The sequence below is a fragment of the Podarcis tiliguerta genome (genome assembly GCF_965153285.1).
Source record: "Podarcis tiliguerta genome assembly, chromosome: 12".
Taxonomy (NCBI): Eukaryota; Metazoa; Chordata; class Lepidosauria; order Squamata; family Lacertidae; genus Podarcis; species Podarcis tiliguerta.
The window spans coordinates 36,762,416-36,789,467 of record NC_139545.1 but is presented as its reverse complement, the minus strand read 5'-3'; the positions used below and the strand labels follow the sequence as shown (position 1 = coordinate 36,789,467).

Sequence of the window (27,052 nt, the reverse complement as noted above, 5' to 3'; positions counted from 1 at the left end):
AGGACAAGGCTTCCATTAGAAGCAATCTTCTGAGTACAGAGAACCTCACCATCATTACTAGAAAATCTTTCTAGTTCCAAAACACCAGTACACAGCTGCTTCAAAGAAAAGCACAAGCCACAGAGAGCCATGGGAGTCACAATGGAGATGAAAACAGTCAAGGCTGCTTTGCTCCAGGTTTCTCCAGCAGCGCAGAACATGCAACTCAAATCACACAACCAATGTTCAGCACACACACATACACCTTAGTAAAAAAATGAGTAGTGCAGGAATGAATGCAGTTCATTTACTGATAGTGGAGAAATGTGATTCGGTTTGCATTTAAAGGTGAACCTATCTAACTTGCACTTTTTGAAACAATAACAGAACCGAAACAAAAGCCATCCTTTGAAATTTGCACTTCTCCAAATATTGCAGTGCAGTTCCCCAGCAGAGTAAGATGTACAAGAATTCAAATCCTAAAATATAAGTTCATAAAAAGGGATATATTAGTGAAAATAACATACACTATTAGGGAAACCTGCTTTGCAAAAATGCTAATTTTTTCCAGTCTTAATGAGTGTATTAGGAGAAATCTGCAGTAGAATGCTGATGACTTTTCATGAGGATAAAAAAAAAACCCCACAAACTGATATTGAAAAGTGGAGAACTGAATTTAAGACTGGGAAAATGAGAAATTGAGAGAAACTGAAATGGAAAGATATGTTCACCCTCAATTACATTACATTCCCATTGCATTCCACATGCAATATCTAGCAAAACAGATTGGACGGTGTGAAAATAAGTTGATAAGTTGTTCTTGTATAAGAACATTATCTTGAGATTGTGTACAGTGACTGGGAGGGACTGCATGCACAGCTCTTCTGAAATGAGAATATCGTAGCGCTGCCAATGTTGACTTTGTTTTTTCAAGCAGGTTGGACTATAGTGTGGGAAATAATGGAACTGGCAACCAAGAAAAGGATGAATAATACAACTATAATCTACTAGATATTAAATTCCTTGTTTTGCTTACCTTTAACAATCCAATTTCAGGAGAATTAAATGGCCAAAACCAGAAGCGCAATGTGCATATCCCCAGACTGGCTGGGAAGTACTGGGTGGTAACCATTCTTGCTCGGTCCCCTTTTTGTTGAGTAGATGAATTGACATACAAAAATTTGTGCCCATTACCTTCAAGAAGACAAAAGAAATCCTGTAAGTATTAACAATGTTTTAAAACAAAAGGAAACATTTTTCTCTTAGGGTGTCAGATTCAAGACGTTATCCTGTTAAACTCTTAAGCGTGTTATTATATTCACAATCAGACTTTCAATGTATGCTTGTAGCTGAATGAGTGGGGAGTTTTGATCCATCTGCTTGATAATGCAGATCCAAGGAAGAGCAGTAGTTTTGGATTAATTTGAAATACAATTGTGACATTACGTACTACCAGAGTGACTAGGGAATGTTATCTTTATGAATCTAGCAGCAGAGACTTAGTGCTTATTCATACAACTATCTATGGGAAAAGCTGATTTCTAAATAAATAAGTAGATGAAGGACATTTTGCTGCCTGACTGGAAGGACAAGATGGTGCCCTCCTCCAATTCAACATAGAGAAGCAGACCAGACAAGCAGTTGAATCTTCACTGGTGATGGAACAGCATCTTCCACCACACCTGAGGGCAGCAGGCTAGCTTAGGAGAGTAGGGCAGGCCTCATGGCACACAAAACAGACAGGAATGGCTGGGGCTCAAGAGAAGCAGCTGGAGGCTGTTACCATTGGTTTCCCCACATCCCAAGGCTGGCCGGGGGGGGGGGGAATGACAACAGGAACAACCACCCATGGCAAACACTTTGGGGGACACACCTCTACTCAATTGGTGAGGCTCTTTACCTCTCTACCTCCTTTCTTCCTACAGCAAAGGAGAAAGGGAGAGTGGGACGCAGATAGCCTTACCACTGAAGTAAGTTAAAAAAATGTAAGTGGCACAGGAGGAGAGGCTACCACCACTATCACTATGAAGAGGAGCAGTGGCAGGAGGAAATTAAGGAAAGGGGGGTGCCCCCCACAGTGTGATTTACTCCTGAACCCTTCTAAGGATGACCCAGCCACCATCTTTTACCTGGGTGACCATGACCCTTTCCCTAATTGTGGCACTGCCCTTAGGAATACAAAATCCGGAATTGTGCTAGTAGATTCAGAGGACCATTTCATCACTGAAGATATGTCTAATCAATTGTGGCAAAAAAAATTATCAGGGACTGTGGTAGGAAAGATCACTAGATTATTGTGCCAATCATTTCTGAGACAAGGAGTTGCGGTAAACACTGTGGTTTCCTTATGGGTCTAGAAAGCAACAAGGAAATGACAAGAATGGCGCTTAAAATGTTTATCTTTTCTAAAGACAAATCAAATGTTCCAGAAGGCTGTGAGGTTTTTTTGGGACTGTTGTTTAATTATATAATTGTTTGGTACAGGAGTCAGTTATGTTTGGCAGTGGCAGTGTGACCAGTTTCTGTGAAAAGAAAACCACTGCTGTTAGACCTGCCTGGATTGTCAATTATATAGCATAATGAATGAAAGGATATATAATGAATATTTAATAATTTTACTTGTACAAATTATAACACTGACAGAAACACTCCACGGCCTTTTCCTCTCTACTTTAATAGTTAAATATTTTCCCTCTGTTTTCTAATAAAAAGGGGGGAAATACAGAGCCAAATAATGCTTCCAAAAGTTTCTGTTTGTTAGTTATTTATGTACAACTGCAAAACATGGTCAATACTAAGGACGTTCGATACAGAGACATATAGATTGTCTCCACAATGGCATTTTTTAATTCTTCAAAATATTGTTAGGTTTATTAAGCCCCTCTTGTTTCTTTCAAATTCCTCATCCTTATCTTTAATTAGAACAATATGTTTGCATCCGGTACTCAGTCTGTATGAAGTCATGCTGATGGCACTCCTCTGCAGGAAAAGAAATGCAAACAAACCTATTAAGACTTTGAGATTAGTTCAAAAGAAAGAGCTACCTAAGGAAGTTCTAACAAGTGCACTTCATTAGAAGCTAAAGCATCCTTAGACTATCTCTCTCACACTTCTGTGTGGGATAATAGAAACCATCATCTTTGCAAACCCAGGCACAGCGGGCCACCGGGGAGGTGGTTGGAGGTGTAGAAGCAGCAAAAATGACATGGCACCAGCTTGGGATTGAAATGGCTACAGCTTTTATTGATTCCAGATGCAAGTCAGCTTTGGCATAGGCGATGGGTATGTATCCTGAATCAGCCAACCTGGTTTCTGGCTGATAACTTCATCAGGGTTGATATTGGGGCTAAGGATGTTCCTGTGACACAAATTTAAAAGGGTTATGCTCACTTCTCACTGCCTATCCTGGGCTATGAGTAGATACCCTAAAAAGATACCACTGGACAACTGTCACAAAGAAGGGTGAAGAACACTTTGAACTCCCTGAAGCAGGTTATCTAATGGTTTTTCATTCCCTTATTCCAGGTTGAGGAAAGTTTTTTCAGTCATAGCACCAAACTGCTTTTTGGGCAACTTTCTGCGGACCACATTCCAGTGGTGGGCAAGGTCAGAAGCAAAGGGGACTTTCTCCGCAAAAAAGCTTGCGAATGCCTCACAGCTGTGGGTCGAATTTTTGCTTAAATTTAGTTGTCCTCCTAAGGACGTTATTGACCTAATTATTCTAAAAAGTTGTGCCGGGCGAGAGCTAGCGGATGCAATGGAAGCTGCAAAGTAAGATTTTTTAGCAGCTTTCATAGCCATATCATAGGCTTTCATAAGTGTCCTATAAGATGTTCTTGAGGCTCCATAACAAGTCCGTCGCCATACTCGCTCTAGCCGTCTGAGATCCCGCTTCATTTTCTGGAGCTTCCGGTTTCGACGGGGTCGCAGAGGGCGCTTAGGCGCGATCTCATCAATGGCTGCCAAGAGCCGGTTATTCCAGTCCTCAACAAGGTCATCTAATGAGTCGCCAGGAGGAGCAGGGTTCCGCAAGGCTTGTCGGAATCTATCAGGAGACTATCTATCTATCTATCTATCTAAGAAGTATACCCTACACAAATCTGGAGGGAGTCCTTAAGATGATTGGATGGTGCCTTGTGTGCCTCCTTCCAGCAACTCCTGCAGCCAAGCTGGTGTCAAACATATTGCTGTGCTTTCCTGTGTACCACATCAGTGAGGCCGAGAGGGAGGTCCTGTTGTCTGGGCAGCCCAGGGCCTCCATACACACTTCCCAGGCTTGTGTCCTAGGGAGGTTACTTCCGTGCTGCTTATGCAGCAGTTTGACCATCCCCAGAGACGAACTCCATTGTCTCTCAAGACAGACGGATGCAAACAACAACAAATACTTCTAGTATCACCGCAATTGTTCTCACAGCTAGAACTTTTTGTCATCCACAGTAAACTCAAAAATAATAGCTCTATTCAGGCAAGAGTATAGTACACAGAAAATGTGAAGGGCGGTTCAGTGGCAGTCCTTACCTCCTTGGTTCATTCAGCGAACCGTCTTTCTCTAGAGCTTATGTGCATTTGGCTCTGTACCTGACTTGAAGACACAGAGGTTGGGGAAACCTGCTACTGTAATCCTGTTCTGCCTTTCTAGGTATTTAATGAGCCTTGTCACTATCTTTCTATGGAGAGAGTTTCACACATTCAGCTGAGAGCCATGTGGTATGTAATCAAGAGATGATCAAATGATGCATGTGTGAATCAGCTGGACTCAGCTGAATTCTTTTTCAATGACAGCTATAGCCATTAAAACAAAATACTTCCTTCATCATGCTTGTGTGATGACCCATGGAAGTATTTAGAAAATCCATTAGACAACTTGCACAAATAAGCCTACTACAACAGAAGATTGGATGCGCCAGTTGCCACAGTAGTCAACAATTGTTACACTATTTGTTACTCTTAATTCTTCATCAAAATAGGCCTAGAAGGGGAAAAGTTTACAAGCGCCACTTTAATTAACAGGTTTTTTAATTTTAAAAAATGCAGGCAAATGTACAGAAGGCATATTTAATCTACCAGAACAGTATTTTCTCCCAAGGATTTCTGATTAATTAGTATCTTTATGTATTATTTAGCAGCCCATTCTTAAGAGATGAATAAATAAATGCACCCAACCATAGCAGAGCATCGGGAATGCTATCACCAGGGCTGCATTGTAAAGAACAACCTATAAAATTATACTGTCTGTTGTGAACTAAAGCAATGATGAAAATAGCTGATAACTGGCCACGTCAGGCTGTCTTATTTTATTCCCATTCAGGCAGCACTGTCAGGCAAAATCCAATGCACTCTGTTTTGCCCATCTCTCCTCTGTCTTCTGTGGTGTCTTATTTATGCTTGCATTGTCACCAAAGAAAACAAAACATCCATTGGCATTTTCCAATTAGTTCCCGGTAGCATTTGCTCACCGTAGTTTGCCTCCTTGCACAGCACACAAAATTGATTCCGTGTCCACCACTGACCTGGCTCATTCAGCAAATGGCTTGAGGATATCTGTTTCAGGAATAACAGCTTTCAATCATTTCCCCAAAACAGTGTATTACCTGGTGTGTGATCCTTGAGTGGACCTCCTGGTTCTATGACAGCTTTGCTGTGAACGTCCCAGTCAAATTCATCTTCAGGATCTTGTGTAAATCCACACACAGCAGTCCAGTCGTAGCCTTGTGTTTCAAAGTTACAGCTTCCTGGGACGGTGGTATATTGGCCTGACAACACAAAGAAAACCACATTTATTTATTATCATTGAAGCTCCCAATCGAGCCAAGGATGGTGCTTTGATAGCCCAACCATCATTGGGTCTTGTGCCTGCATGGTTTAATTCCACACCACTGGGGGGCTGGGAGGGGGAAATGGGTCACCTGGTGCTATTGTTACAAGTGGACAGTCCCATCTATCTGTCAAACTGGTCAGATCCAGTTCTCCATCCTTGATTTATTTATTTACTTGTAATAATACAAGTCTGTTCACAAAGTGGTTTACAACCATTTTAAAATACAGTGGTGCCTCGCAAGACGAAAAGAATCCGTTCCGTGAGTCTCTTCGTCTAGCGGTTTTTTCGTCTTGCAAAGCAAGCCCATTAGCGGATTAGCGCTATTAGCGGCTATTAAAGGCTTAAGGGATTAGCGGATTAGCTGCTAAAAGGCTATTAGCAGCTTAGTGCCTTAGAAAAAGGGGGTGGGGAGCGAAAAAACCCCCCCAGGAATCGCAAGACATTTTCATCTTGCGAAGCAAGCCCATAGCAAATTCGTTTTGCGAAGCACCTCCAAAACGGAAAACCCTTTTGTCTAGCGGGTTTTCCGTCTTGCGAGGCATTCGTCTTGCGGGGCACCACTGTACAAAGGACTCACTCTCCCCATATGAACCAATCTGGACTCTGCAATAATAATCTGAGGCCCTTCTTCATGTGCCTCCTTTGCAAGAGGTCTGGAGGGCAGCAACATAAGAACAGGCCTTTTCTGTAGTGGCTTCCCACTTGTGGAATGCTCTCTCCAGGGAAGCTCATCTGGTACCTTTATTACATATCTTTAGATGCCAGGCAAAAACATTCCTCTTCTCCCAGGTCTTTGGCTAATGAGATCTATGGCCTTTTAAACTGTGTGTTATTGCTTTTGTTTGTTACTATGTTGTGTATTATTATTTTTTTATATTGAAAATTACCTTGTGATAATTAGATGAAGGGCGGTATAGAAAATAAATCAATTGATTAATTAAATAAATAAAAATGATAGCAATCCATACAAACTAAAATAATTCAACTAAAATAGTAAAAATAACATTTGAAACTTTATGAAAAGCCAAAGAAAGAAGTCACCACGAGTCTCCAGAAGCTCAGCCGAATGCAAGAGTCTTACCTGCTTACAAAAGGAGACTAGAGAGAGACACATCAGTTCAGATGGAGGTCAAAAATGATGATTACATTTTTCAAAATAATGATAGTACAACTTTGTTAACTGGTGCAACTTTCATCGGCACAAATCCAAATTTACATATGTTAAGATGATAAATGACCTCCCAGCAAAGAAGTATTGCTGCTTTGGGGGAAAACACTCGGGTTTTCCAGATGGTGAGAGAGATATATAAGCAGGTCTTTGCATAGGCAAAGCAGAAATATGTGCCAGCTTAAATAGTAAGAAGAAAACTAATGTTTGGACCTTCACCCAAAAAGACAGACTTGAGAGAAACCAAGTATTTCACACATGTGACTTTGGATTCTCTTGGGCATTTCCCTAGCCTGGCTGTGACCTAGTAACAAGGCCATAATCATTGTGGGTGGCGTTGGCTGCAATCCTAAACACACAGGGAGTAAGCACCATTAAACTTCTGAGTAGAGGACTGCACTGTTATTGGGTGCCATGGAAGGACGTTAACATACGAAAGGACCTACGGCAGAAGCCAGATTTGGATCAGGTGCATCTGCACTGTTGGAAGTGTAAGATTCCTTATACACATGTGAGAATTCAAACCAGTTGGCTTCTCATTCACTTGTTGTTGTTTTGACATAAATGTGAATCTTTCCTTCTGCTACCTTGATCCTTCTTCACTGGCTGACTTATTTAGTTCAGTTTTTGAGTGTTCTTTCTTTTCTCTGAATCCATTTTTTCTTGCATCAGCTGTTGGAAACTAGATTCCATTTCATTGGATGCATCCTATGCTGGCAGGCATTTGTACATGCAGGGTCTGTTTTTGTGTCTCTGATATGGGGGCTGTTGCTGCTGGTGAGTAGATGTTGACAGCGATGCATTTGCTGCAAAACTCCCCCAGTTTTATGTATGTTTTTTAAAAAAACAAAACAAAACAAAAAACACATGGATAGGAGGTCCTGTCTGTAGGGTTCCCAGAGGCACCACTCTGGCCCTAGGCTTAATTCCACAAGAGTCTTAGTGTAATTTGGCACTTCAAACACTGTGGACCTGCTCTTGCTCTTAGGGCTGTCCCTCTGGGAATGGATTGCTGGGCAAGTGAGAACAAGGGAAAGGTAGAGAAGGAATGAGGCAGCCGAGAGAGGGAAAGAACTAGGCAACCCTGCCGGGCCTCAGGCTCTGCTCACCATCAGCTATAGCCCCCAAGTGACATTTCCTGTGGGTAAACAGCCCTTCAAAGGAACAAAAATAATGAATGTATAGCTTGATAAAATGGAGCTACTTGCAGGACAACACACTCTCTTGTCTATTAAGGAGCAAGTGCTCGCATATATCAGGCATCGGACTAAATGATTTCTCTATTTAGACACAGGAAATGGATTTCTGGAAAATGTTGTGTGATGCATGAAAGCACCTTAGATCAAAATGTGGGATGCAGTGCTAAAGGTTCAAATGTTTTCTGTGTATTTTGTTCATTCTTGTAACTGAAAAAGTTTGAAGAGCTAACTTGAATTTGAAAAGACTTTAATTTAAATTGATTTTCCCCCCTTTGGTATCTGAAAAACTCTCGATTTCCCCACTTTTTATTATGTGACTATAAATGAATCTGGTCTTCAATTACAAACCACCTTGCCTGAGCAAAAGAAATCAATCTAAATAGGTGGGATTACTTTTGGTATCTTTGACAACCAACAATGCAATAGAATACTCCAGCACTCTTGTAGAAAGGAAACAACAGAGATTTATTCAGCATGCCAGATCAATGCAAAACCATAAAGCATAGTAATTGCAGTAGTACTTGTTAAATGTATTCCTAACCGAATGAACAGGGCAGTATTACTCTTGGCTAAATGGGATTGTTGACTCTGCTCAGACCTGAATGCAGGAGATGCCTGGTGATCGCTATTGACATAGCTTGTTACCATGCCACCCAGGTAGTCACAAGGGTGCTACTTCAGCCCTGAGAGGCACAGTTCTTCTATAAGTGTCAGAAAATCAAGAGCCACAATTTGGAGCTACTGGGAGCAAGCAGAGATTAAAGTGCCCTTCACACACATTTGCCAGCAGTGTCAGAGCTACTTCCATATAGTGAGGTCCCATACTGCAGGAGAGGACATGTGACTAATACAGACTGGCCTTTTCTTTCCAACCCAATTGGCACCCCAGGCATAGGGAAAGGTTCACATGAGTTACCTCTACTCGGCACCAGGGGGCAGAACTGGGAGCTTCTGGCAGCAGAGCCCAGGTGCTTTATTCACTGCACCATCAGGGCAGCTATCAAGCAGTGGGAGTTATTGCAATCATTTATGCTGTGCTGCAGTGCCACCAAACAAGACCACATGAACCAACAGGGCCTTTTAGGAATATCAAAAAAGCATTGAACAAACAGGTCCTGTAAAGCATGTCTACTATGTCAGTATCTAGGTCTTTGCTGGGGACCAGATATGGGATTGCTTCTTCCTTTGAATCAGTGTCAGACTCACTGTCAGGGTCTATGACAAATCCAAGTTCCAGCGCTCTTTATCAGATGCACTGAGCACCTCCCGTGTTGTGCATCTGATGAAGTAGGCTCTTGCCTCCCAAAGCTCACGGCATGATAAATGTGTCTCCCAGGTGTCACAAAACTCTGCAAATTCTGCTGCAACAGACTAATGCGGCTACTCTTTTATAATCTCTGTCTACCGCGGAAATGAATGAGACTTTGAAATGCTTTAAATGTTGTGCCTTGCCATTTCATCACTACTAAAAAGATCACCTGGCTACAATAATTCAATCACAATATCTTGCCAGTGTAATTCAGCTTGCATTGTTTACAATAAATACTTAAGAGCAGTATGTGCTGGGTCGATGAAGTCAGCTGCCTGTTTGCACCTTCTTGACATCCTTTTCTTTTTGATGTAAACCAAATCTATTTACAGGTGACGGGGAAAGGACTGTTCCATTTGTCTCTAAAATTGCTTTCATTTCAATATGCCAAGGCATTTGACTAGATGGTTCATCAGCACCGAGGCCTGCTATTAATAAAACCCATGCATAATTGAATGCAGTTCAGCAAAATTGAAAGTGCTTTCAACGTGCGCATGCAGTTTCCCTACATCACTACCACTGCTGATGTTTAAGGGGCATAACAACTGTGGGAGACTGTCTGACTGGAAGGCAGAAAAAAATGTTTTAAAGTTCAAATGGTTAAAAGGGAAACACTGGGGGCTTCCAGACAGGAGTTTATTGTGGAATCCTCGTTGCTCATGCATGTAAGTTTTCTGCACCATCCACACCAGGCCATCATCATCCAAGTATCAGCCCATTGTTTTTCTTAATTTAATCTGGATTTATCAGTTCTATGGAAAATTGATAATAAAATATACAGTTATTTCTGATGCAGTAGCTCCTTAACATGTAACCATTTCAGTGGTTAACCTCTATTTCTGTTTCCTCTTCACCTGAGCACATCCCAACCATTTTGTTTATGGCAGGCCACTGAGACCAAACTGAAATGGACTGGTGCATTTAAGACAGGTTTACATAGCAAAATAATGATACAGCCAGTCTTGGTCAGTTTATTCAGAGGTTAAAGTGAAAGGGGAATATAATTTATATCTCTATCTATCTATCTATCTATCTAACAAAAGGCTGGAGTGCTGGACATCAATTCTATGCATGGCTAGGCATGACCATGGTAATCACCATGGTTAAACCAAAAGAAATAAGTAACAAAACTATAAACCACAGATACAGCATATTATCTTATTTAATTCTACTTTATAAATACCTACTCAGGAATTGGAATCAAGCATGAAAGACCAACTAATTGTTCCCAAAGCCAACAATCACGACTTGTTGTTCACATGATATGTCAGCCAAACCAACAAGGCATAATCTCCTACCAATATAATGAACCACACCAAACCATTTTTTTAAAAATCTCATTCTCTACCTCTAAATCATGTATTTCTTTTTAAAACCACAGAATAATTCGGAAATGGGGTGCAGCATAATTCTGGACATCTACATGCCAAATGATGCATACAGTAGATTCATCCATTTCTAGCTCATTCTTTTTTGACCTCTTACCATTAGCACTGCAAGAATAGCTGCTGTGAGATCAGAATATACAAAACTCTGTGAAGATTTACACCCACTGTCATGCTAGACAGTAGAAATGCATTCACTGAGTAGGAGAGGGGTACATGATTTACCAACCTGGAGAAACGGAAGGTACAAAAGGCCAAGTGAACCAGTCCAATTATATACATGCTTACCCAGAAGTAAGAAATGTATTTTAATGTTTTTAAAGAAATGAATTGGCAAAGTTTTAAAAATATTAGCATTATATGGCATATTTTTCTTCTGCATCAGAGTTTGTTTAATATGGGTCACTTACCGAAATTTGGGGTGGGCAGCGGTTGTGGCCAGGCATGGCACCCAAGGGTGGAAAAGTCCTTTCGCCCTTGCAGCCGGATGCTGGGATCCTCCTCAGCCAGGTGTGGGGGATGATGGCATAGCCCACCAGAATTCTGAATATTTTAGCCAATCAGAGCCTGGGGGGGGCAGGGCTTGGGTGGCAGACCAGAGTGAACAAGTGTTCACTCCGGTCCAATGCTGGAGGATAAAAGCCAGCAGTGCTTGTGCCGTTTTGTGTAGCAGATAAAGCATTGAGTGGAATCTTTAGTTTATTTTTGGGTGTGAGGTGACATGGTGCACCACCCTGACCCCAAGCACGTGCAACTTCTCAAGATACAACCCCTAAAGGTGTCTCAGTGGAGGTTCTGTCTTGAAGCCAAGTGGGGAGCAGATGAGCTATGGAACTTCCAAGTGCGGTCTGGGGAGGGCCACTTTAGTTGACTTTCCTAGGCTTATTCCTAGGAAAGTGGTCATAGGATTGCAGCTTCTTTGGTGTAGCAAATGTATCCAGATATAAAGGGGGGGGGGGTCAAGGGGAGCCAGCTCAGAAGCAACATGTTCATAACAATCCTGTCCTGAGTAGCTATTTTATAGCACTTAAGCTTTAAAAAAACTAGCTTACATTAATGCAGAGAGATAGAAGTACTTACTGCAATCAGCTTCATCAGACAGGTCTTTGCAGTCAGCCTTGTAGTCACAAACAAGGTGAGATTCAATGCACTTCTTGTTCCAACATACGAAGTCGGTAACAGTAGGGCACACCCCAGAATCCTCTCCAACTGGAACCAACAGGACAGCTAAATCAATACTTTAATTAAATCAAAGAATGCCCTTTTTGATTTGTTTACCCATTGTGCACCATCACTTTAGTGATTTTCTGCTTCCAACAGATGTTATTCAATCCTGCTCACTTTTAATGATGGCTTGTACCTGCCTAGACTGCTCTATTGCCCATATTCAGAGCTTAATGGATGAGAAGCTTTAAGCAGACTGAAATTCAATTCAGCATGAGGACAACACTTCATTTGCCTTGTTTGGTCTCCAGATGCATGGGGGGTATGATAACATTCATTGCCAGTAAAGACAAAAATACATAGAACAAAGGCAGCAATGACGAGAAGCCCAATATGCATACACAAACTCGGACATAGAGTTCCTCCTGTTTCCCAAAGCCACCACCTCCACCATTTCATCATGAGTTTTCAAGATTACGGAGTTCTCAGTGCCATTTGCAATGCAGAAAGAGGACTCCTACAGTTTGAGTAAGTCAGGAAATCTCTCTTTTGCCAGCTCCAGCTCCTGTATAGTTGAGGAAAGGTGGGGGCAGGGGCAAAATAAAGCTTAGGACACACACAAACACCCAGCAAGGTAGTCTCCTGGTTGCTCAAACTAGCAAGCAAATATAAACAGTGAAAATAATTGAGCAGAAGGTTAAATGCAAGTACAGTACTGCATTTCAGTTAATCTGTTGAACAAACCCTACTTTTTGTATTACAGTTATGCTATATCTTGAAAGCAAAACTTAAAATAAGACATGCTTGATAATAAAAAAGGATGATGATGATGATATGCTGACTGGGGTGTACAATAAATTTTAAACCCAATGCACACTGAAATGCTGTAATACTGAATACTGAAGGCAAGAAAAAAATGGCCTATCATAAAATCTGACTCAGATATACATATCTCAATATATTCATTTGGTTAGCGTGAAGGTCTGAAGGGATTTCAAAGTGTGCTTGGTTTAACGCACTCAGAAAATGTTGCAGGATCAGCCAGAATTTCCAATCCTGGGGAATTTTCCAAGCATGTTCAACCTAACGCACTTAGAAGCTTTGGCAAACTGCTGTGCTATACATGCAAAAGTCTAAGAAGAGCCCATGTACCCAGAGAAATTGGTGGCTGAACTTTCATGTGCACCCCTGCTCCCATGCATGTTCAGGCAGATGCCTGAATGAGGCTATAATATCCCTGCAAACAAGTTTAAAAGACTCACTTTGAAATCAACTGATAGCTCAAGATTACACCCGACGACCTCCTCCCTCTCCAACCCAAAAGCCATGATGGAGGATAATATTGAAGGAGCACGTATATTTAGTCACAAAGGCCAGGGCAGCGGGCATGGAAGGACATAATAAAGACACCTAAAGCCAACTTGGAGTGCGCAGCTAGGAAAAACTGCAGCCGACTTTTATCCTCCTCCTTTCCTGGCCATAATAGCCCATTTCACATTTGAATTTTGCAGGTGACTCCTGACCACTCCTGTGGCCAACAGAGGAGCTGGACATCATCCCCTGGCTGTGCGGGAAGCCAAAAGACAGCCCCTCCCCCTGATTCCAGGTGATCACACTGGGCCACAATCACCACTTCTGGTGAATCAGGTATGCGGTTCTTCTGACAAACGTCAGCGAACCAAGGCATCCCACAAGCATATTGACTGAGCGACAGGACGCACACCACACCTATCAAAGTGCACAACATGAGGCTACATCACCCTGTTCATAAAATTTAAGCATTCACAAGAGAGAACTTGGTGCTGGGTAAACGGATGAAAGAGCAATGTGTATCCAAAGTGAGCCAGCAAAGTGGAAATGCTTAATTTCTAAGAATATTATTAAGATATTCCGATTCTGGGCTGAAGATACAAATATACCAGGAACGGCAACTGTACTACTACAACTGGAGATGTAAGGACAAGGCAACACACAAATATAAGCAACAGAGGAGAAGATAGTACCTCAATTGTGGGATCCTGAAACACACTTGAATCCCAACCTCAGCACTCCAAGATGGGCAATGAATTCAAATGCATAGAGGACATTTCCCCCTTCTTTTAATGTGGAAAAATTAATCTTTGTCTTTACTTGTGAACTAGTGGACACTAGTCGTGATGACAATGTGAAATATCCAAGTTTAGGGGTTACTTACATTGAATACAAATCAACAGCAGGCAAGAGCAATTGCCTTCATGCTTCCCAGAGCTATTACCCTAATATACACATGTGTTGGTTAGAGAACTGCATTACAAAATTCAGACAAGTTTAGTTGTATTTCCGTTTGTGCGACTGTTTCTTTAACTGTGAAATTGCGATTTAAACCAAGCTTCTCCCCCGTCCCTACTAAATGCAAGGTATCCCTTTACCAGTTTTTCAGCCCTTGGCTGAATGTTGACATTTCATTAAGGAAGGAAGGAAATGGTTTTCACTCAGAAGAGTGTTTGTCATAATTAGGAGCATTTTTTCATTTTAAATTCAGGATACTTTTACAAAAACAAGATAAACTGAAAAAACTAAAAGGGATGCCAGAGAAAAAAATAAAATAAAATTTGTTTCCCCAAATATAATTCAACTAGTTTGCTCTGAACCAGCCAAGAGTAACATGTTGGAGAAACAAAAAGCGCAATGACGAAGAGATCTAATGAAGCAGTATAGCACTTGCATGCATTCCCTGTTTTCGCCTGCTGTGCTTCTCAAGTGTCCTTGCAAGGTAAACTATGGGGAGCTGTTGAACTACAGAGGAACGCCAAGGCACTGAAAGAGCTGCACAAGCTGTGGACGGCCAACCCCTTGGTTTGATCCCATCACTGGTTGACTCATATTGCAACCTACATATATTTATTTGGAGAGAGGGCTTTGTCACCTGCTTACCAGCTCCCCTCACATCCCCTAGACTTTCCCCTTCCCACCCCATGCAACTACCAATCCCCCTTTCACCTCCTCAAGCCTATTTTTTAACCCACTTCTCTCTCCTGTTATACTGCACTGCTTTCACCTTCACTCCTATGTCTGTGTCCCTCCTTCCTTTTGTGGAACCCCACTTCCACACATTTCAACTACCCTTTTGCAACAACCCCTTTCACCTTTAGTCGAATTATGGTGCCACCTCCCCCTCCTATTATGCAGCTCTGTTTGTACTTCCGTTTTCATCTTTACCTCCATTTCCATGCCGTCTCTTCCAACCATTTTTGCAACCCCCTTTTGCAACCCGATTTTCACCTTTATCCCTTCTCCTTCATTTTATTAACTCCGCCTTGTGCACAGACCACTCCCATTTCTGTGGCTCCTCCTCTCTTCTGTTCTGCAGTCCCCTTTGCACACACAAACCCGTGATGATATCTGTTACTGTATCTTTAAGCTGAATAGACTCTAAAGAGCAAGAGTGTCATTAAGCTTGTTCAGTTAGAGAAGGTTAAGTTCAGCTGATGGCTGTTGCGCATATACCAGTGTTTACTTGTTGATGAAATATCCATTCTAAATTACTACACAGAAGCTGGATCTTCTTGGTACTAGGAGTGAAATACATTGCATGAAGTTACTGTGGGATACTTGCAGGCTCTTCATCCCTTATCTCTCTCATACAAGGCAGTCGAGGAATAGAAGAGGATGTTTGAGTACAGCAAGATGGACACGGATAGCTTCTCTTTCATTTCTCCCAGAATTCCCTTCTTGCCCCCCCCCCCCCCGTAATGCAAATAATTACTCTTAGTTTTAAAAAGTTATCCTCGGAATAACTGTGTGGCCTTTCTTGAAATTGCTATTTTTTTCCCCTTGGTAAATGATAAATTATGATTTAATTCTATTCAATGCTTTTCTATAAAAGTTTTTTTGGGGAGGGTGGAAAACAAACTATATTTATGCCTCAAATACAAAATGAACAGTTGGGATCCTCTTGTGAGAAGCCTTGTGGGGAAATTATATATGCAAAACTTGCAAAAATATACTCCTGCCTGATGGTCAATATAAAAAGCTGTAATATCAATGCCCTTCACTGCTATTGCGATGCATTTCATTTTCCTTACTGTTTGTTGTACGGATTCCTGAGATAATCTTAAGTGCTTTGAATGCATAGAGAGCAGCAGCAATGTATAAATGCTAAGTGCTGGGTGAAATTGGTAGCTGAATAGTTTTAGTAGGTTAAAACCTATTAGAATATTTTTAATGGGCATATGGTATTTTATATGACGTTTATAAAACAAACCACGTCTGTACAATCCTGGCCTGGGCTTTCTCCTTTCTCTGTTAATATGTGCTGCTCTCTCTTTTTTCTTGTCTTAGTAATCATGTCAGCCCCCTGCTGGGCCTTCTGCATTTATAATATACTATTGATGAGCAAGCCCTGAATAGTTTGTAACAGTCTGAAAAAATTTCACCCACAGCAAATGATCAATGACACTGGGGACAGATACCAAATGTAATCATGTTAGCACAAAGCATCACTCACAGTGGGAAGAACTGAAGTAGCCAACAGGGGAAAAAATTGCCAGCCATGCACAGGTGCTGTGATTCAGTGCATATGATAAAAATCAAAACTTATGAATCGTGGACCATGTCTGTGGCACACTCTCAAGAAGGATTATTATTATGATTAAATAGCTAGTCATGCAAATGTTTTACGAGCTTTTAAATTGTTGTGGTAGACATCAAAGTTAAAATTGGGAAGAGTTCTAAAAATACTTAACATATAAGTGCTGTCATGCTATGTTTTTGAGATAGCCATTGACACACTCCTTTCAAAATAGAGAACTTTTGAGTGTGGATGTGAATCAGGAGGTGAATAAAGTGTTGCAATGAAGCAAACAAAATTCTAAAGGCAGGTATCTCTCTCCCTCTCCCTCTTTTTCTCTTGATGCTATATTGTTTCTTTGAAGGTTATATTGTTTCTTTGAAGGTTATGTTGTTTCTATGAATGTTGCTCCTGTGAATCCAAATGAAAACAAGGACGATCACTTTTAAGTATAAAAAGAAATTAAAGGGAGGAAAGCAAACAGAAAAAGAAGGCTTTAATATTTTGTTTGTTGATTTCGGTTTCTTTTTATCCTGCATTTCTTTGAATTAGATGTACTGTGGACAATAGTTAATTAGCTGTAGCTCTTCCTATCTTAAGGAATAATGAGGAACGTTTCTGTGTTCTGAAGATGCACAGCCTGTATTAAATGAAGGAGGAGGCAAAGAAGAGGAGGTGTGAATGTTAAATCACTAATAAAAAGGATGACTGATGAATGAACTCTTTCTCTGAGAGGAGAACTACCATACTTAAAGGGAAAATGCCACATGCAGGAGACTATTGCACCAACAATTCCCTTCTTTAAAAGCCGTAAAGCATTTAGTAACCAAACTGCCTTTGAATTCAGAGGATAACCTTTTATCTAAAGGGATCTTACAGAAGAAAACATCCTTTGTGGGCTGTGCCCTCAGTGATTCCCCTTTCCACTTTTCTATAAAGGCAACTGCCATAGTTTAAAAACTGTTCAGGAACAGAAAGTGAAGAACTTGGAACTAAGGTCTTGGATCCATGGGATGAACAAAATGTATATTTATTTATTTAGGTGCAAGTTCAGAAAGATTTCTTGGAAGCAGAATTCTATCAAAGAGCAATAAAGCTTAGCAGGATTCCTCAAAATACATTTGATAAGCACTTTCATTTTCAGGTATTTTTGTATCGGGGTGTTTTGCCAGTTGATTAGATATAGGAACAGCACCATACCATCAGTAACATGTGTGGCTATGGTCAGCTCTTTCCTGGGGAAAGTTGATAAAGCATTTCCTCAGGCAGCAGCGAGAAGTCGTATCAAATAAGGTGCGCTATCAATTCAACAATCTGTGGGGATTTTTACTCAGCCAGGGCTAATCAGAAAATTTGGGTTGATTCTGACATAAAACAAGCTTAACAAATTATATTGACTCTTAGAGAATTCTGCCTGTAGGCACTGAAGCCTTGGCAGGAAGATCCACACACAATTGGAAAGATTTGTTGGTGAAGACATTGAGATACAGATAATCCCAGCTGCGACCATAGATTTGTCATAAAGTCATAATATCTGAATCTGGCTTTCTACATTTCTGCGAATTTCTGTTTCTTGATGTAGAGTAAATCACACCCAAAGAATGTGGTAGCGGACACTTGAGACAAAAAGGGCTAATGTTTGGGCATCCATTTGTGAGAATAATGCAGAGGAGATAGAACAGGAGGGGACAAAGTGGTGCCCGCCATAGGTTTTGGACTACATTCCCAATGGGCAGCAATGAGAGGAATTGTAGTCCACCGCACCTGGAGGGCACCATGTTAGTTATTCCTGGGATAGAAGGTAAAGACACTGTCATAACCACCAAACAGCAAAATATAGCTGTGATTTTATTTTTTAATAAGCTGTAAATTTATTATTTAATATACTGAAGGCCTATGCTTCTTGAAACTGCTCGAGTTGATGAGTTGAACAAAGTAAGACAATGAATTTGGCTTAGTGTTACGTGTGAACCTGACCATTATTGCATTGCTTTTTTAAAAACAAAACAAAATATTTCTATGCATTTATTTTTTCAGCACATACCATTTTGAGTAAGAAGTCCTTACCTGTGCTGCAGTTCTCATATACAATGTCATCTATTGCTGCTCCTCCTCCAAGATCCTTGATCCGAATGCCTTCAAACAGAACTTCAAAATTTCTCAGCTTCCCCAGATGTATTTCTGCTTTCTTCCAAAGGCCACCATAGTCTCCAGAATCACTCCAAACCTTTGAAAGACCACTCTCGGTCTTCAAAGAAAAGAATAAAGCTTGAGTGAATGCAAAACTCAGAATGCTAAATTTGCACCTGCCATGAGTATGAAATGGGGAAAAGAGAAAGTGAAAGTTACAAGAAACACTGTTAGTTTAAGCAGGGCTAGTCATCATCTGCAAGGTACCACCACAAGCTTCCCTGACCACTGGCCATAGAGGCTGGAATTGTTTGGAGTTGCAGTCCAACAACAACTGGAGGGTGCCATGTTGGCAACCCCTGAATTACAGCAGAGAATAAAGAACGAAAGGGAATGTGCAAGTGAGTCATGCAACCACTGTCCTTGGTTCATGAAAAGAGAAAACTTAAACATCCATGGGTAAATGTGCAAAGGGTCACATTGCACAAGATTCCTGATGCATGGGGAAATGATGTGACTCACTCAGGCATCCTCTACTTTCGCTGTTGCATTACATGCAACACAACTTTTATAATCAAGTCAAACTTTCAGGAAGGGGTTATGTGGGTCTTGAAGGAGGACTGGAAATCTTTACCTGTGCAGGTGAGAGTCAGGGTAATGACTGAGAGAAGAGACCCAGGTCAGAGCTGGGAGTAAAGGCTGCCACAAGTGAGAGGTGTTCCTACCATTCAATACATGTAAGCTAATTATAGTAAGCTTTTGTGAAATGTCCTTAGGGAACAATGACGTTCCCCCAAGATTTGTACACTACCATTTTGCTGCTGTTTTGGACATTATTCTCTCTGATCTGTGCTTTTAAGCTGTTACATTAGGTTAGCATATTTGTATTGCTTTATATGTTGTTTTAGATCATGTATGGATTTATTTACATGCTGATTATTTTGTTCTTGCTTTTTAAATTGAGATATTATTGTTGTTTGTTTGATACATTGTGAGCCACTTGGGCAAATTTTTGTGGGAAAGTGCATATAAATAAACAGATGGTGATGATAAATCTGATTCTTCAATGAACAGACAGTTAAGTGCAAATTGTCACGTACAGGACCTGTTTTCAAAAGTGTTACATCATTTTTGATGCCTTTCCCAGCTGCTACTTTTTCAGGCTTCAAATCATCCAAGCAGCTAAAATGACCAAATTTTCTTATTACATGGCAAAGCTATGGCTGGGTTACACAACACCTGCAATTTAAGGTGCCACAAAAGTAAAAGATATTATGCAGCGCCTGGAGGCAATCTTTTTTTGGTCTGAAAATACACTACTGATTTTGTTAACATTTTCTGTATTGTGTACATAGGAGATTCACACAAATAGGCAATCCTCACAAAGCCTCCAACTTTGGGGTAAGGTGCTCCGACAGCATGCAACCCAAGGGCTAGTTTATATTTTACTACAACTATAGGACTACAAGGGAACAACCCCATATTAAGGCAAGAATCCAGAATCACATACTACTTAAAAATACAACTTAACAAGTAATAGATAAGGGCACCTGACCAGATAGATCAGTTAGTTAACGGTGTCAAAGACACCAGAAGACAAAAAGGGACTTATGAATGAATGTGAAATTTACAGACATTGGAAATAGACTGATGGATTCATCCCTACCTGGCACCAGTGACCACAAACTCAGTAGCTAAGATGTATCATTTTAGAATAAATATTTAACATGGTTATACTCAGCATAATATATTTATAGTTATAATATCCAGCAAAAAAGCTAACACTATGTAGTTCAAATATGCAACCAGCAGACTACTCCTATGCACATGCTCAAGTCAACATTAATTCAACGGCACATGAACAGAACAATTTAACTGATTCCACTATATGTGTAGATAGAGATATATAAAACACTTCTACTAGTGCAGTCAATTCCAGGGAGTGAACACAGATTTTCTGAATACATAGCCTTTGCTCTAGGTCTCTCTTATGCGCAGTTGATTTGGCAGCTATGGGATGATTAACAGCAAACTAAAACAAACAAGGCCCCAATTAGTACTTAGCTATAGAAACAATACGAATGCCAATGAAAATCAATGTTGGCTTACACAACAAATTTGCCTACAATGACTTCTGAACCTTCCTCACTTGGAATGCTAAAAATCCATTCATTATTCATGTCAAGGCCACATTTGGCCTACAACCAGTATCATTAAAGTGGATTGAAGCATTTAACTGAATGAGAATTACATCCTCTTGGACTGCAATCATACATATACTTGACTGGAATAAGTCCCATTGAATTCAGTGGGACTTACCTTTGAGTAGACATGACAGATAGGCTTGAACAGTGGCACACACTCCACAGCATGTATAATTGTCAGCTTGAGGTGCAGCAACCTCAGCTGGTAAAAAGTAAAATGGGTAGAAAGTACTCCATGCACAGAGGCTACTCATAAGGCAGCACTTGTTGCTTGCAATACAGTGCCTGCTACTTAGTTCTCTCTGCACTCTAGTACCTAAACATGTCCTATGTTTTTTATCAATATATTTGAAGGGGGGGGAAATGCCGCCAGTTCATGCAACAATAAAACTGGAGGGTAGCAAGGGATATGATCATTGTTATTAGACAATGTAACAAAGACACAGTCTGCAATTATGCCATAAGATTGAGCCATACGAATGGAGGGTGGGCATGCACATTAGAGAGGTCTCCAGGGATCTTGCAAGTGATTTTAAGGAGTAAAAGGTTCATTGTGGTACAGTGTTAAATAAAAAATAGAAAGGGATTCCAAAAAGACAAAGTCCATGAATATTATCATATACTAGAAGAACTGAGGGATTGTTGTTCAAGGCTCAGTCTCTTCACTCACAGCCTTAACTCACAAGGTGGATTTGGGGCAGCATGACCAGTCTTATCGCACTGGGCGCCAAGCCTAGGGGGTGCTGCAGGGCACCGCAACTATGATGTTGTGAATTGAGCAGAATGAAAGGCAATAGGCAGAGAATGCAGATTTTTGGCGTCACACAGGGCACAGCTGTAATTTGAAAGACCAAAGTCTGCCCCTGCTTAACTATGTCTCCTTCTCCTTCTGTCTCTCTCCTCACTCCACAGCAACATGGTGCTTTCTGCTGCTGGACCCTAGAAAACAAGTGTACCTCTTTTCTCCTGAATGGTGAGTGCAAATGTACTCCCAGCTGCAGTATGGCCATCTTCCTGTTGGAGATTCATTCCCCGTGTCTGCAGTCATGGGATTGTTGTCTATCACATGACAGTGTATGTTTTCATTCCACAGTGTGGGAAGTGACGGAGACAGGATGTTTTGGTATTACTGTGTTCCGTGAATTGGGACTATTGTCCTTTGTTCTTTCTCTCTTTCCTGTCTGATGAGAAAGAGGAAGGAGCTAAAGCAGAATGCTCCAAGTGTATTAAATGTAAATAAATGTAGATTAGCCAAAAAGCTGTGCTACTGAGTTCTGTTCCACAAACTGCGAATACTCTGCCGATCCCTAAGTGTGCTGATGTCTCCAAGGCATCAGTCGCTGTGATGTTCGGGTTGGAGAAAGCTTTTGAACAATCGACCAGGAGGGAGACAACATGCCAGTCATGCATGTGTCTCTGCCAGGGTCCTACACGAGAGTAGGATGCTCCTAAAACTTTCTCCTTTTTGCCTCCTCTTTCTCTTCTGTTCTTCTTCCTCCATAAAGTCCATTGAGTGCACTTTTCTCTTTTGCCGCCCCGCCACCATGATTCTAGGGTGGTCAGTGGGGTGGGTTACTAAAAAAAGCTTTATGGGTTTCAGAAATTTTACTTTTTGAAATATGGTAACCCTAGATATAGAGACCAGTTAGACAAATTTGTCAATGAAGTATGTGAGACTGACAAACTGCAAGGGACAAATTTGGATAGTTCTGCATCATGGAAGTGTGGGGGGGCATATATATACGTGAATAGAAAGACTCAAAGCACTTAATTGCATCTATTCTTTTAGTTGTCTTTACACATACATGCAGTTTGCCCTTGAAATCTCTTTTGTGTGGGAAAACATTCCAAAACATTATTAATAGGAAGAGTCTGATTAATTAATAAAAGAGCTAGCCATTGATTGGGGAGTTAAGCAGAAGCTTTAACTGAAGTGGAAATTAATAATGGAAAATTATAATGCAAAATTGATCCATTTAAGTATTTACTGATAATAAAGTGAATTAGACATTTCTAGTATTGAAGCATTAAGGCCCATAATCCTTTAGACACGTTTACAGATATGCTTTATCTGTTGCATAGGGAATAACACCACTGAAATGAGTTCAAATACCAAAGGCCATTTGGTTCAGATACATAAATGGCTATTTTGCAAACCTTGTAAACATTTCTGGATCTGGAACTGCTAGAAGAGCCCATTACTATTACGCTGCTTAGCTTCTGCTGTTTCAAAATTTATAAATACTTAATAAAACATCAAATACAGTGAAAATATTGAAGTATAAATAGGCCAACATTCTTAACTGAAATTCTGTTTGAAAGGTCCGAAACCATATTTTTCAATATAACATATTATGGAGTTTGCTTGGAGAAGAAAAACAGATTCTACTTTCATCACAAGATCATTGTTGTCAGTTCTTTGGGGACTGCGAGTGCTTGAGCTATATGCATGTCATTGCTGTGTACAAGGACACTATTTTAAAACACTGTGAGCACTGTGCACGTTGACAGTACCAATCAGCAGCTGAAGGGAAGCCTTACTGAGAAGTTCAACTGGAACTTACCATATGGTCTGAGACTGTATGTGTGATCTGACTTTGCTCTGAGCCATGAGTGTATCACTGTGGTGGACAGGGAAAGCCTACTGTGTGGACTACCTCAAATTAATTCCAGAATCTAGTGCCATATCTAAATACAATTAACCCCTTAATTCAGCGAATAATTCCCCATTGGGTATGATTGTGAGATGGAAAGCACACCCCTCCTTAATTAATTGGGCTATCCACATGGTCAATTCCATTTTAGGACAATCCCAGGAAGCTGATACACACAACTCTTTTCTAAACTGCACTGTCTCCATGATGGATCTCAAGACAGCAGGCTTCTTTCTTTCTGTAGTTAGGCTTTAGACCCCTCCCTTACTTCCACCCTTGCCTCCAAGCTATGCTTATTATTTCATCTGAGGGTTAGTCAAAATCCTAGGCAGAGAGATACCAGCCACCATCTTTCTAAAGAGTTTTTTCCCTGTTTTTGAATTAACTTAGTACTAGTGGTGCCTTTTTGAAGGGACCCGGGTGGCGCTGTGGGTAAAAGCCTCAGCGCCTAGGACTTGCCGATCGAAAGGTCGGCGGTTCGAATCCCCGCGGCGGGGTGCGCTCCCGTCGCTCGGTCCCAACGCCTGCCAACCTAGCAGTTCGAAAGCACCCCCGGGTGCAAGTAGATAAATAGGGACCGCTTACTAGCGGGAAGGTAAACGGCGTTCCGTGTGCTGCGCTGGCTCGCCAGATGCAGCTTGTCACGCTGGCCACGTGACCCGGAAGTGTCTGCGGACAGCGCTGGCCCCCGGCCTCTTAAGTGAGATGGGCGCACAACCCTAGAGCACCCGAGAGTGCTTTCGAACTGCTAGGTTGGCAAGCACTGGGACCGAACAACGGGAGCGCACCCCGCCGCGGGGATTCGAACCGCCGACCTCTTGATCGGCAAGCCCTAGGCGCTGAGGCTTTAACCCACAGCGCCACCCGCGTCCCTCAGGACAGCATACAGCAACATAAAATCTGTAAAAGTAGTGAAGAACAATTGTTAACATGACTGGCTACAATCAGTAAGACAACCAACTATATACCACCTTTCTTTCAGTGAGGTTGAATCACCCAACTGACCAATGTAGAGAAGACTAGGGTGGAATCTACACACATATAAAAATCGTTCTGCATTTTTAAAAATACATTGAATTTTCCATAAGGCTCACCATCGCCATCTAGTGTCACATTGTATATTGCACTCAAAGCATACTTAATATGTTTTATTTGCAGCTGTATTGCTGAGTGCCAAGTTACTGTGGTATAGTGGTTAGAGTGCTGATTAAGACCAGGGAGATGCAGGTTTTAATCCCCACTCTGCCATGATAGTCACAGAGTAACCTACCTCACAGGGAAGATATTTTTAATTCTGAGACAGTTTTCCAATAGTACTTCACTATTGTTTGTCCAGGTAACAGGATTTGTAATTTGTTAACATTTCTACTCCATTTGTGTTCCTGTCAACAGACTAAGTTCTCTCTGAAGTTGTTTTTTTTTTTTTAACCCTGTTAGATTTGCTGGCATCAAATCCCTGTTGTAGAAAACTGAGCTGGGAAATGATGGTGTAGCTGTTACCAACGTTTTGGAGAAATGTGTATTACTTTTGATGGAAGCTGAAATTAAAACAAACATTTCAGTACAATTGTAGCAAAAACCTATGGACTGTATTTTATAACCCTTTTCTTTCTTTACAATAAAAATCAATAACCTGAAGACAGACTGGACAGATTAACATACACTTTCTTTGATTCCCTGTCATTAGAGCAAGGAAATGTTTGTCTACAGCAACTGACAAACTGGAAGAAAAAACAGTGGAAAAAAGCATCTCTCCATCTCACTCTTTTCTTTCCACAAACAAGTTAAAAAACATAGGAGCACTGTTTGCCTTTTGTCAGTCATCTGGACTCCCATAAATTATTTATTGTGATTTCCAAATCCACTTTATATTTCTTTCCAGGAATAAAGAGGTCACGCTGGTTTATGTAGTGAAATTTCTTCATCCTTTGCAATTCTTTGTTTATGCTTCCACCCCTCAAATCCCCAAAGAATGCAGAGAATAAAACAAAAGCTACACTTTGCCTCTGACCACTCTACTAAATCTCACCTAGTTGTGACCTTTACACATTATTGTCCATTGGAGGCTGTCCAACACTGTAAATAATTCCCAGCTTCAAACTGCTCACATCCTCTCACACATAGCTCAAGCTGTCCGAGGAACAAGAGATGCCACAATCGAACATATAATCAGTGTTATTTAACCCCCCCCCCCCAGTGCCCATACATCTGCCAACAGAGGAAGTGAGCTTGGCAGAGGGGGGTCAAGGCGTGATAGGACTCATAGTCCCTGCTCACCCTGCCTTGGAGACTGGACCAGCAGGTGCAGCAGAAGCGGCAACCCATTGGAAGACAGCACAGTGGTAGGGTTGGGAAGGAAAGGAAAAGGGGTCATTGTTTTGCCACCACTCCAGGCTCCAGGGTTTCGGGTACATGGACTTCAGATGGTTGCCTTCAACTCAAGAGGCCAGTGCTTAGCCTCTTCCAACCCCTCAACATGCATGTTGCATGCATATCATGAAGAGGCAGACGGTTGGGTTGGAGTCTGAGTGCAGAGTCCATCTCCATGCTTGGCCTCCTCCACCCATTCATGATTGGAGGAGCTCAGCCCTGCACCAACAGACATTGGGGGGCACCTATGGTAGCTTGTCTTGGGTTAGGGGAGAGGAAAGTCATTCTGGAACAGGCCATGAAGTGGTCTTGGCCTGCCTGCCTCTCTCTCCTGAAATCTTGATCTTCCAGTTCTAAGTTCTCAGTGCTAGCATTTCTAGTCACTGTAGCTGCAAACCCAAAGTCAAAGAGAAGTACCCCAAAGAACAGGTGGTTGTTATAGTGCTTCTATGATGAATTTGGGACATCCATTGATGTCCCACCAATGCTGCTACAGTGGTACCTCTAGATACGAACAGAATCCATTCCGGAGCCCCGTTCGCATCTAAAAGCAAACATAACTAGCAACGGAACATCTGCACGCACACGCGTCGCTTTTCGCCACTTCTGCGCATGCACGTGACGTCATTTTAAGTGTCTGCGCATGCGCAAGTGGCAAAACCCGGAAGTAACGTGCTCTGTTACTTCCAGGTTGCTGCGGAGCGCAACTCGAAAGCGCTCAACCCGAAGCGCATTCAACCTGAGGTATGACTGTATTTGTATGCTTGTACATTTGAGGGAAACATGTGTGACTAGTAGGAGACAAACTAAGAATCAGAACAACTAAGGCTGCCTTGTGAGCTTCTGGTGTATTAGTGTGCCAGTCACTCACAAAGGCACCTTTGCCTCTGGAGAAAGCCAGCATCTGGAAATACCCTATTTATTATAGCAAAGGATGGCCATCAGTTACCAATTTTCAGCATAACTTGTGGTCTTCAGGGACTCAAGCGAGAGAGGGACTTAGTACTTCGCATTTTAAATTGCATTATTTAATGCACATCATCTGTCAATATAAATTATATCCCAAACAGGAATAAAATACTCCCTCTTGTGGTGTGAGATGAAATATTCCACTAATTTGAGA

General features: G+C 41.4%; 1 protein-coding gene across 2 annotated transcripts in view; it reads right to left on the bottom strand.

Annotated features, from left to right (window-relative positions):
• Positions 1-27,052, bottom strand: part of MALRD1 (MAM and LDL receptor class A domain containing 1) — a 215,766-nt gene that overhangs the window by 68,976 nt on the left and 119,738 nt on the right. For both annotated transcript variants that reach the window (XM_083405973.1, XM_083405974.1), the window contains 4 exons: positions 18,639-18,819; positions 11,939-12,067; positions 5,571-5,732; positions 1,016-1,173 (listed from right to left, as the gene is read on the bottom strand). In XM_083405973.1, coding sequence (XP_083262099.1) covers positions 1,016-1,173; positions 5,571-5,732; positions 11,939-12,067; positions 18,639-18,819 — 630 coding nt within the window. The remainder of the gene's footprint in view (positions 1-1,015; positions 1,174-5,570; positions 5,733-11,938; positions 12,068-18,638; positions 18,820-27,052) is intronic.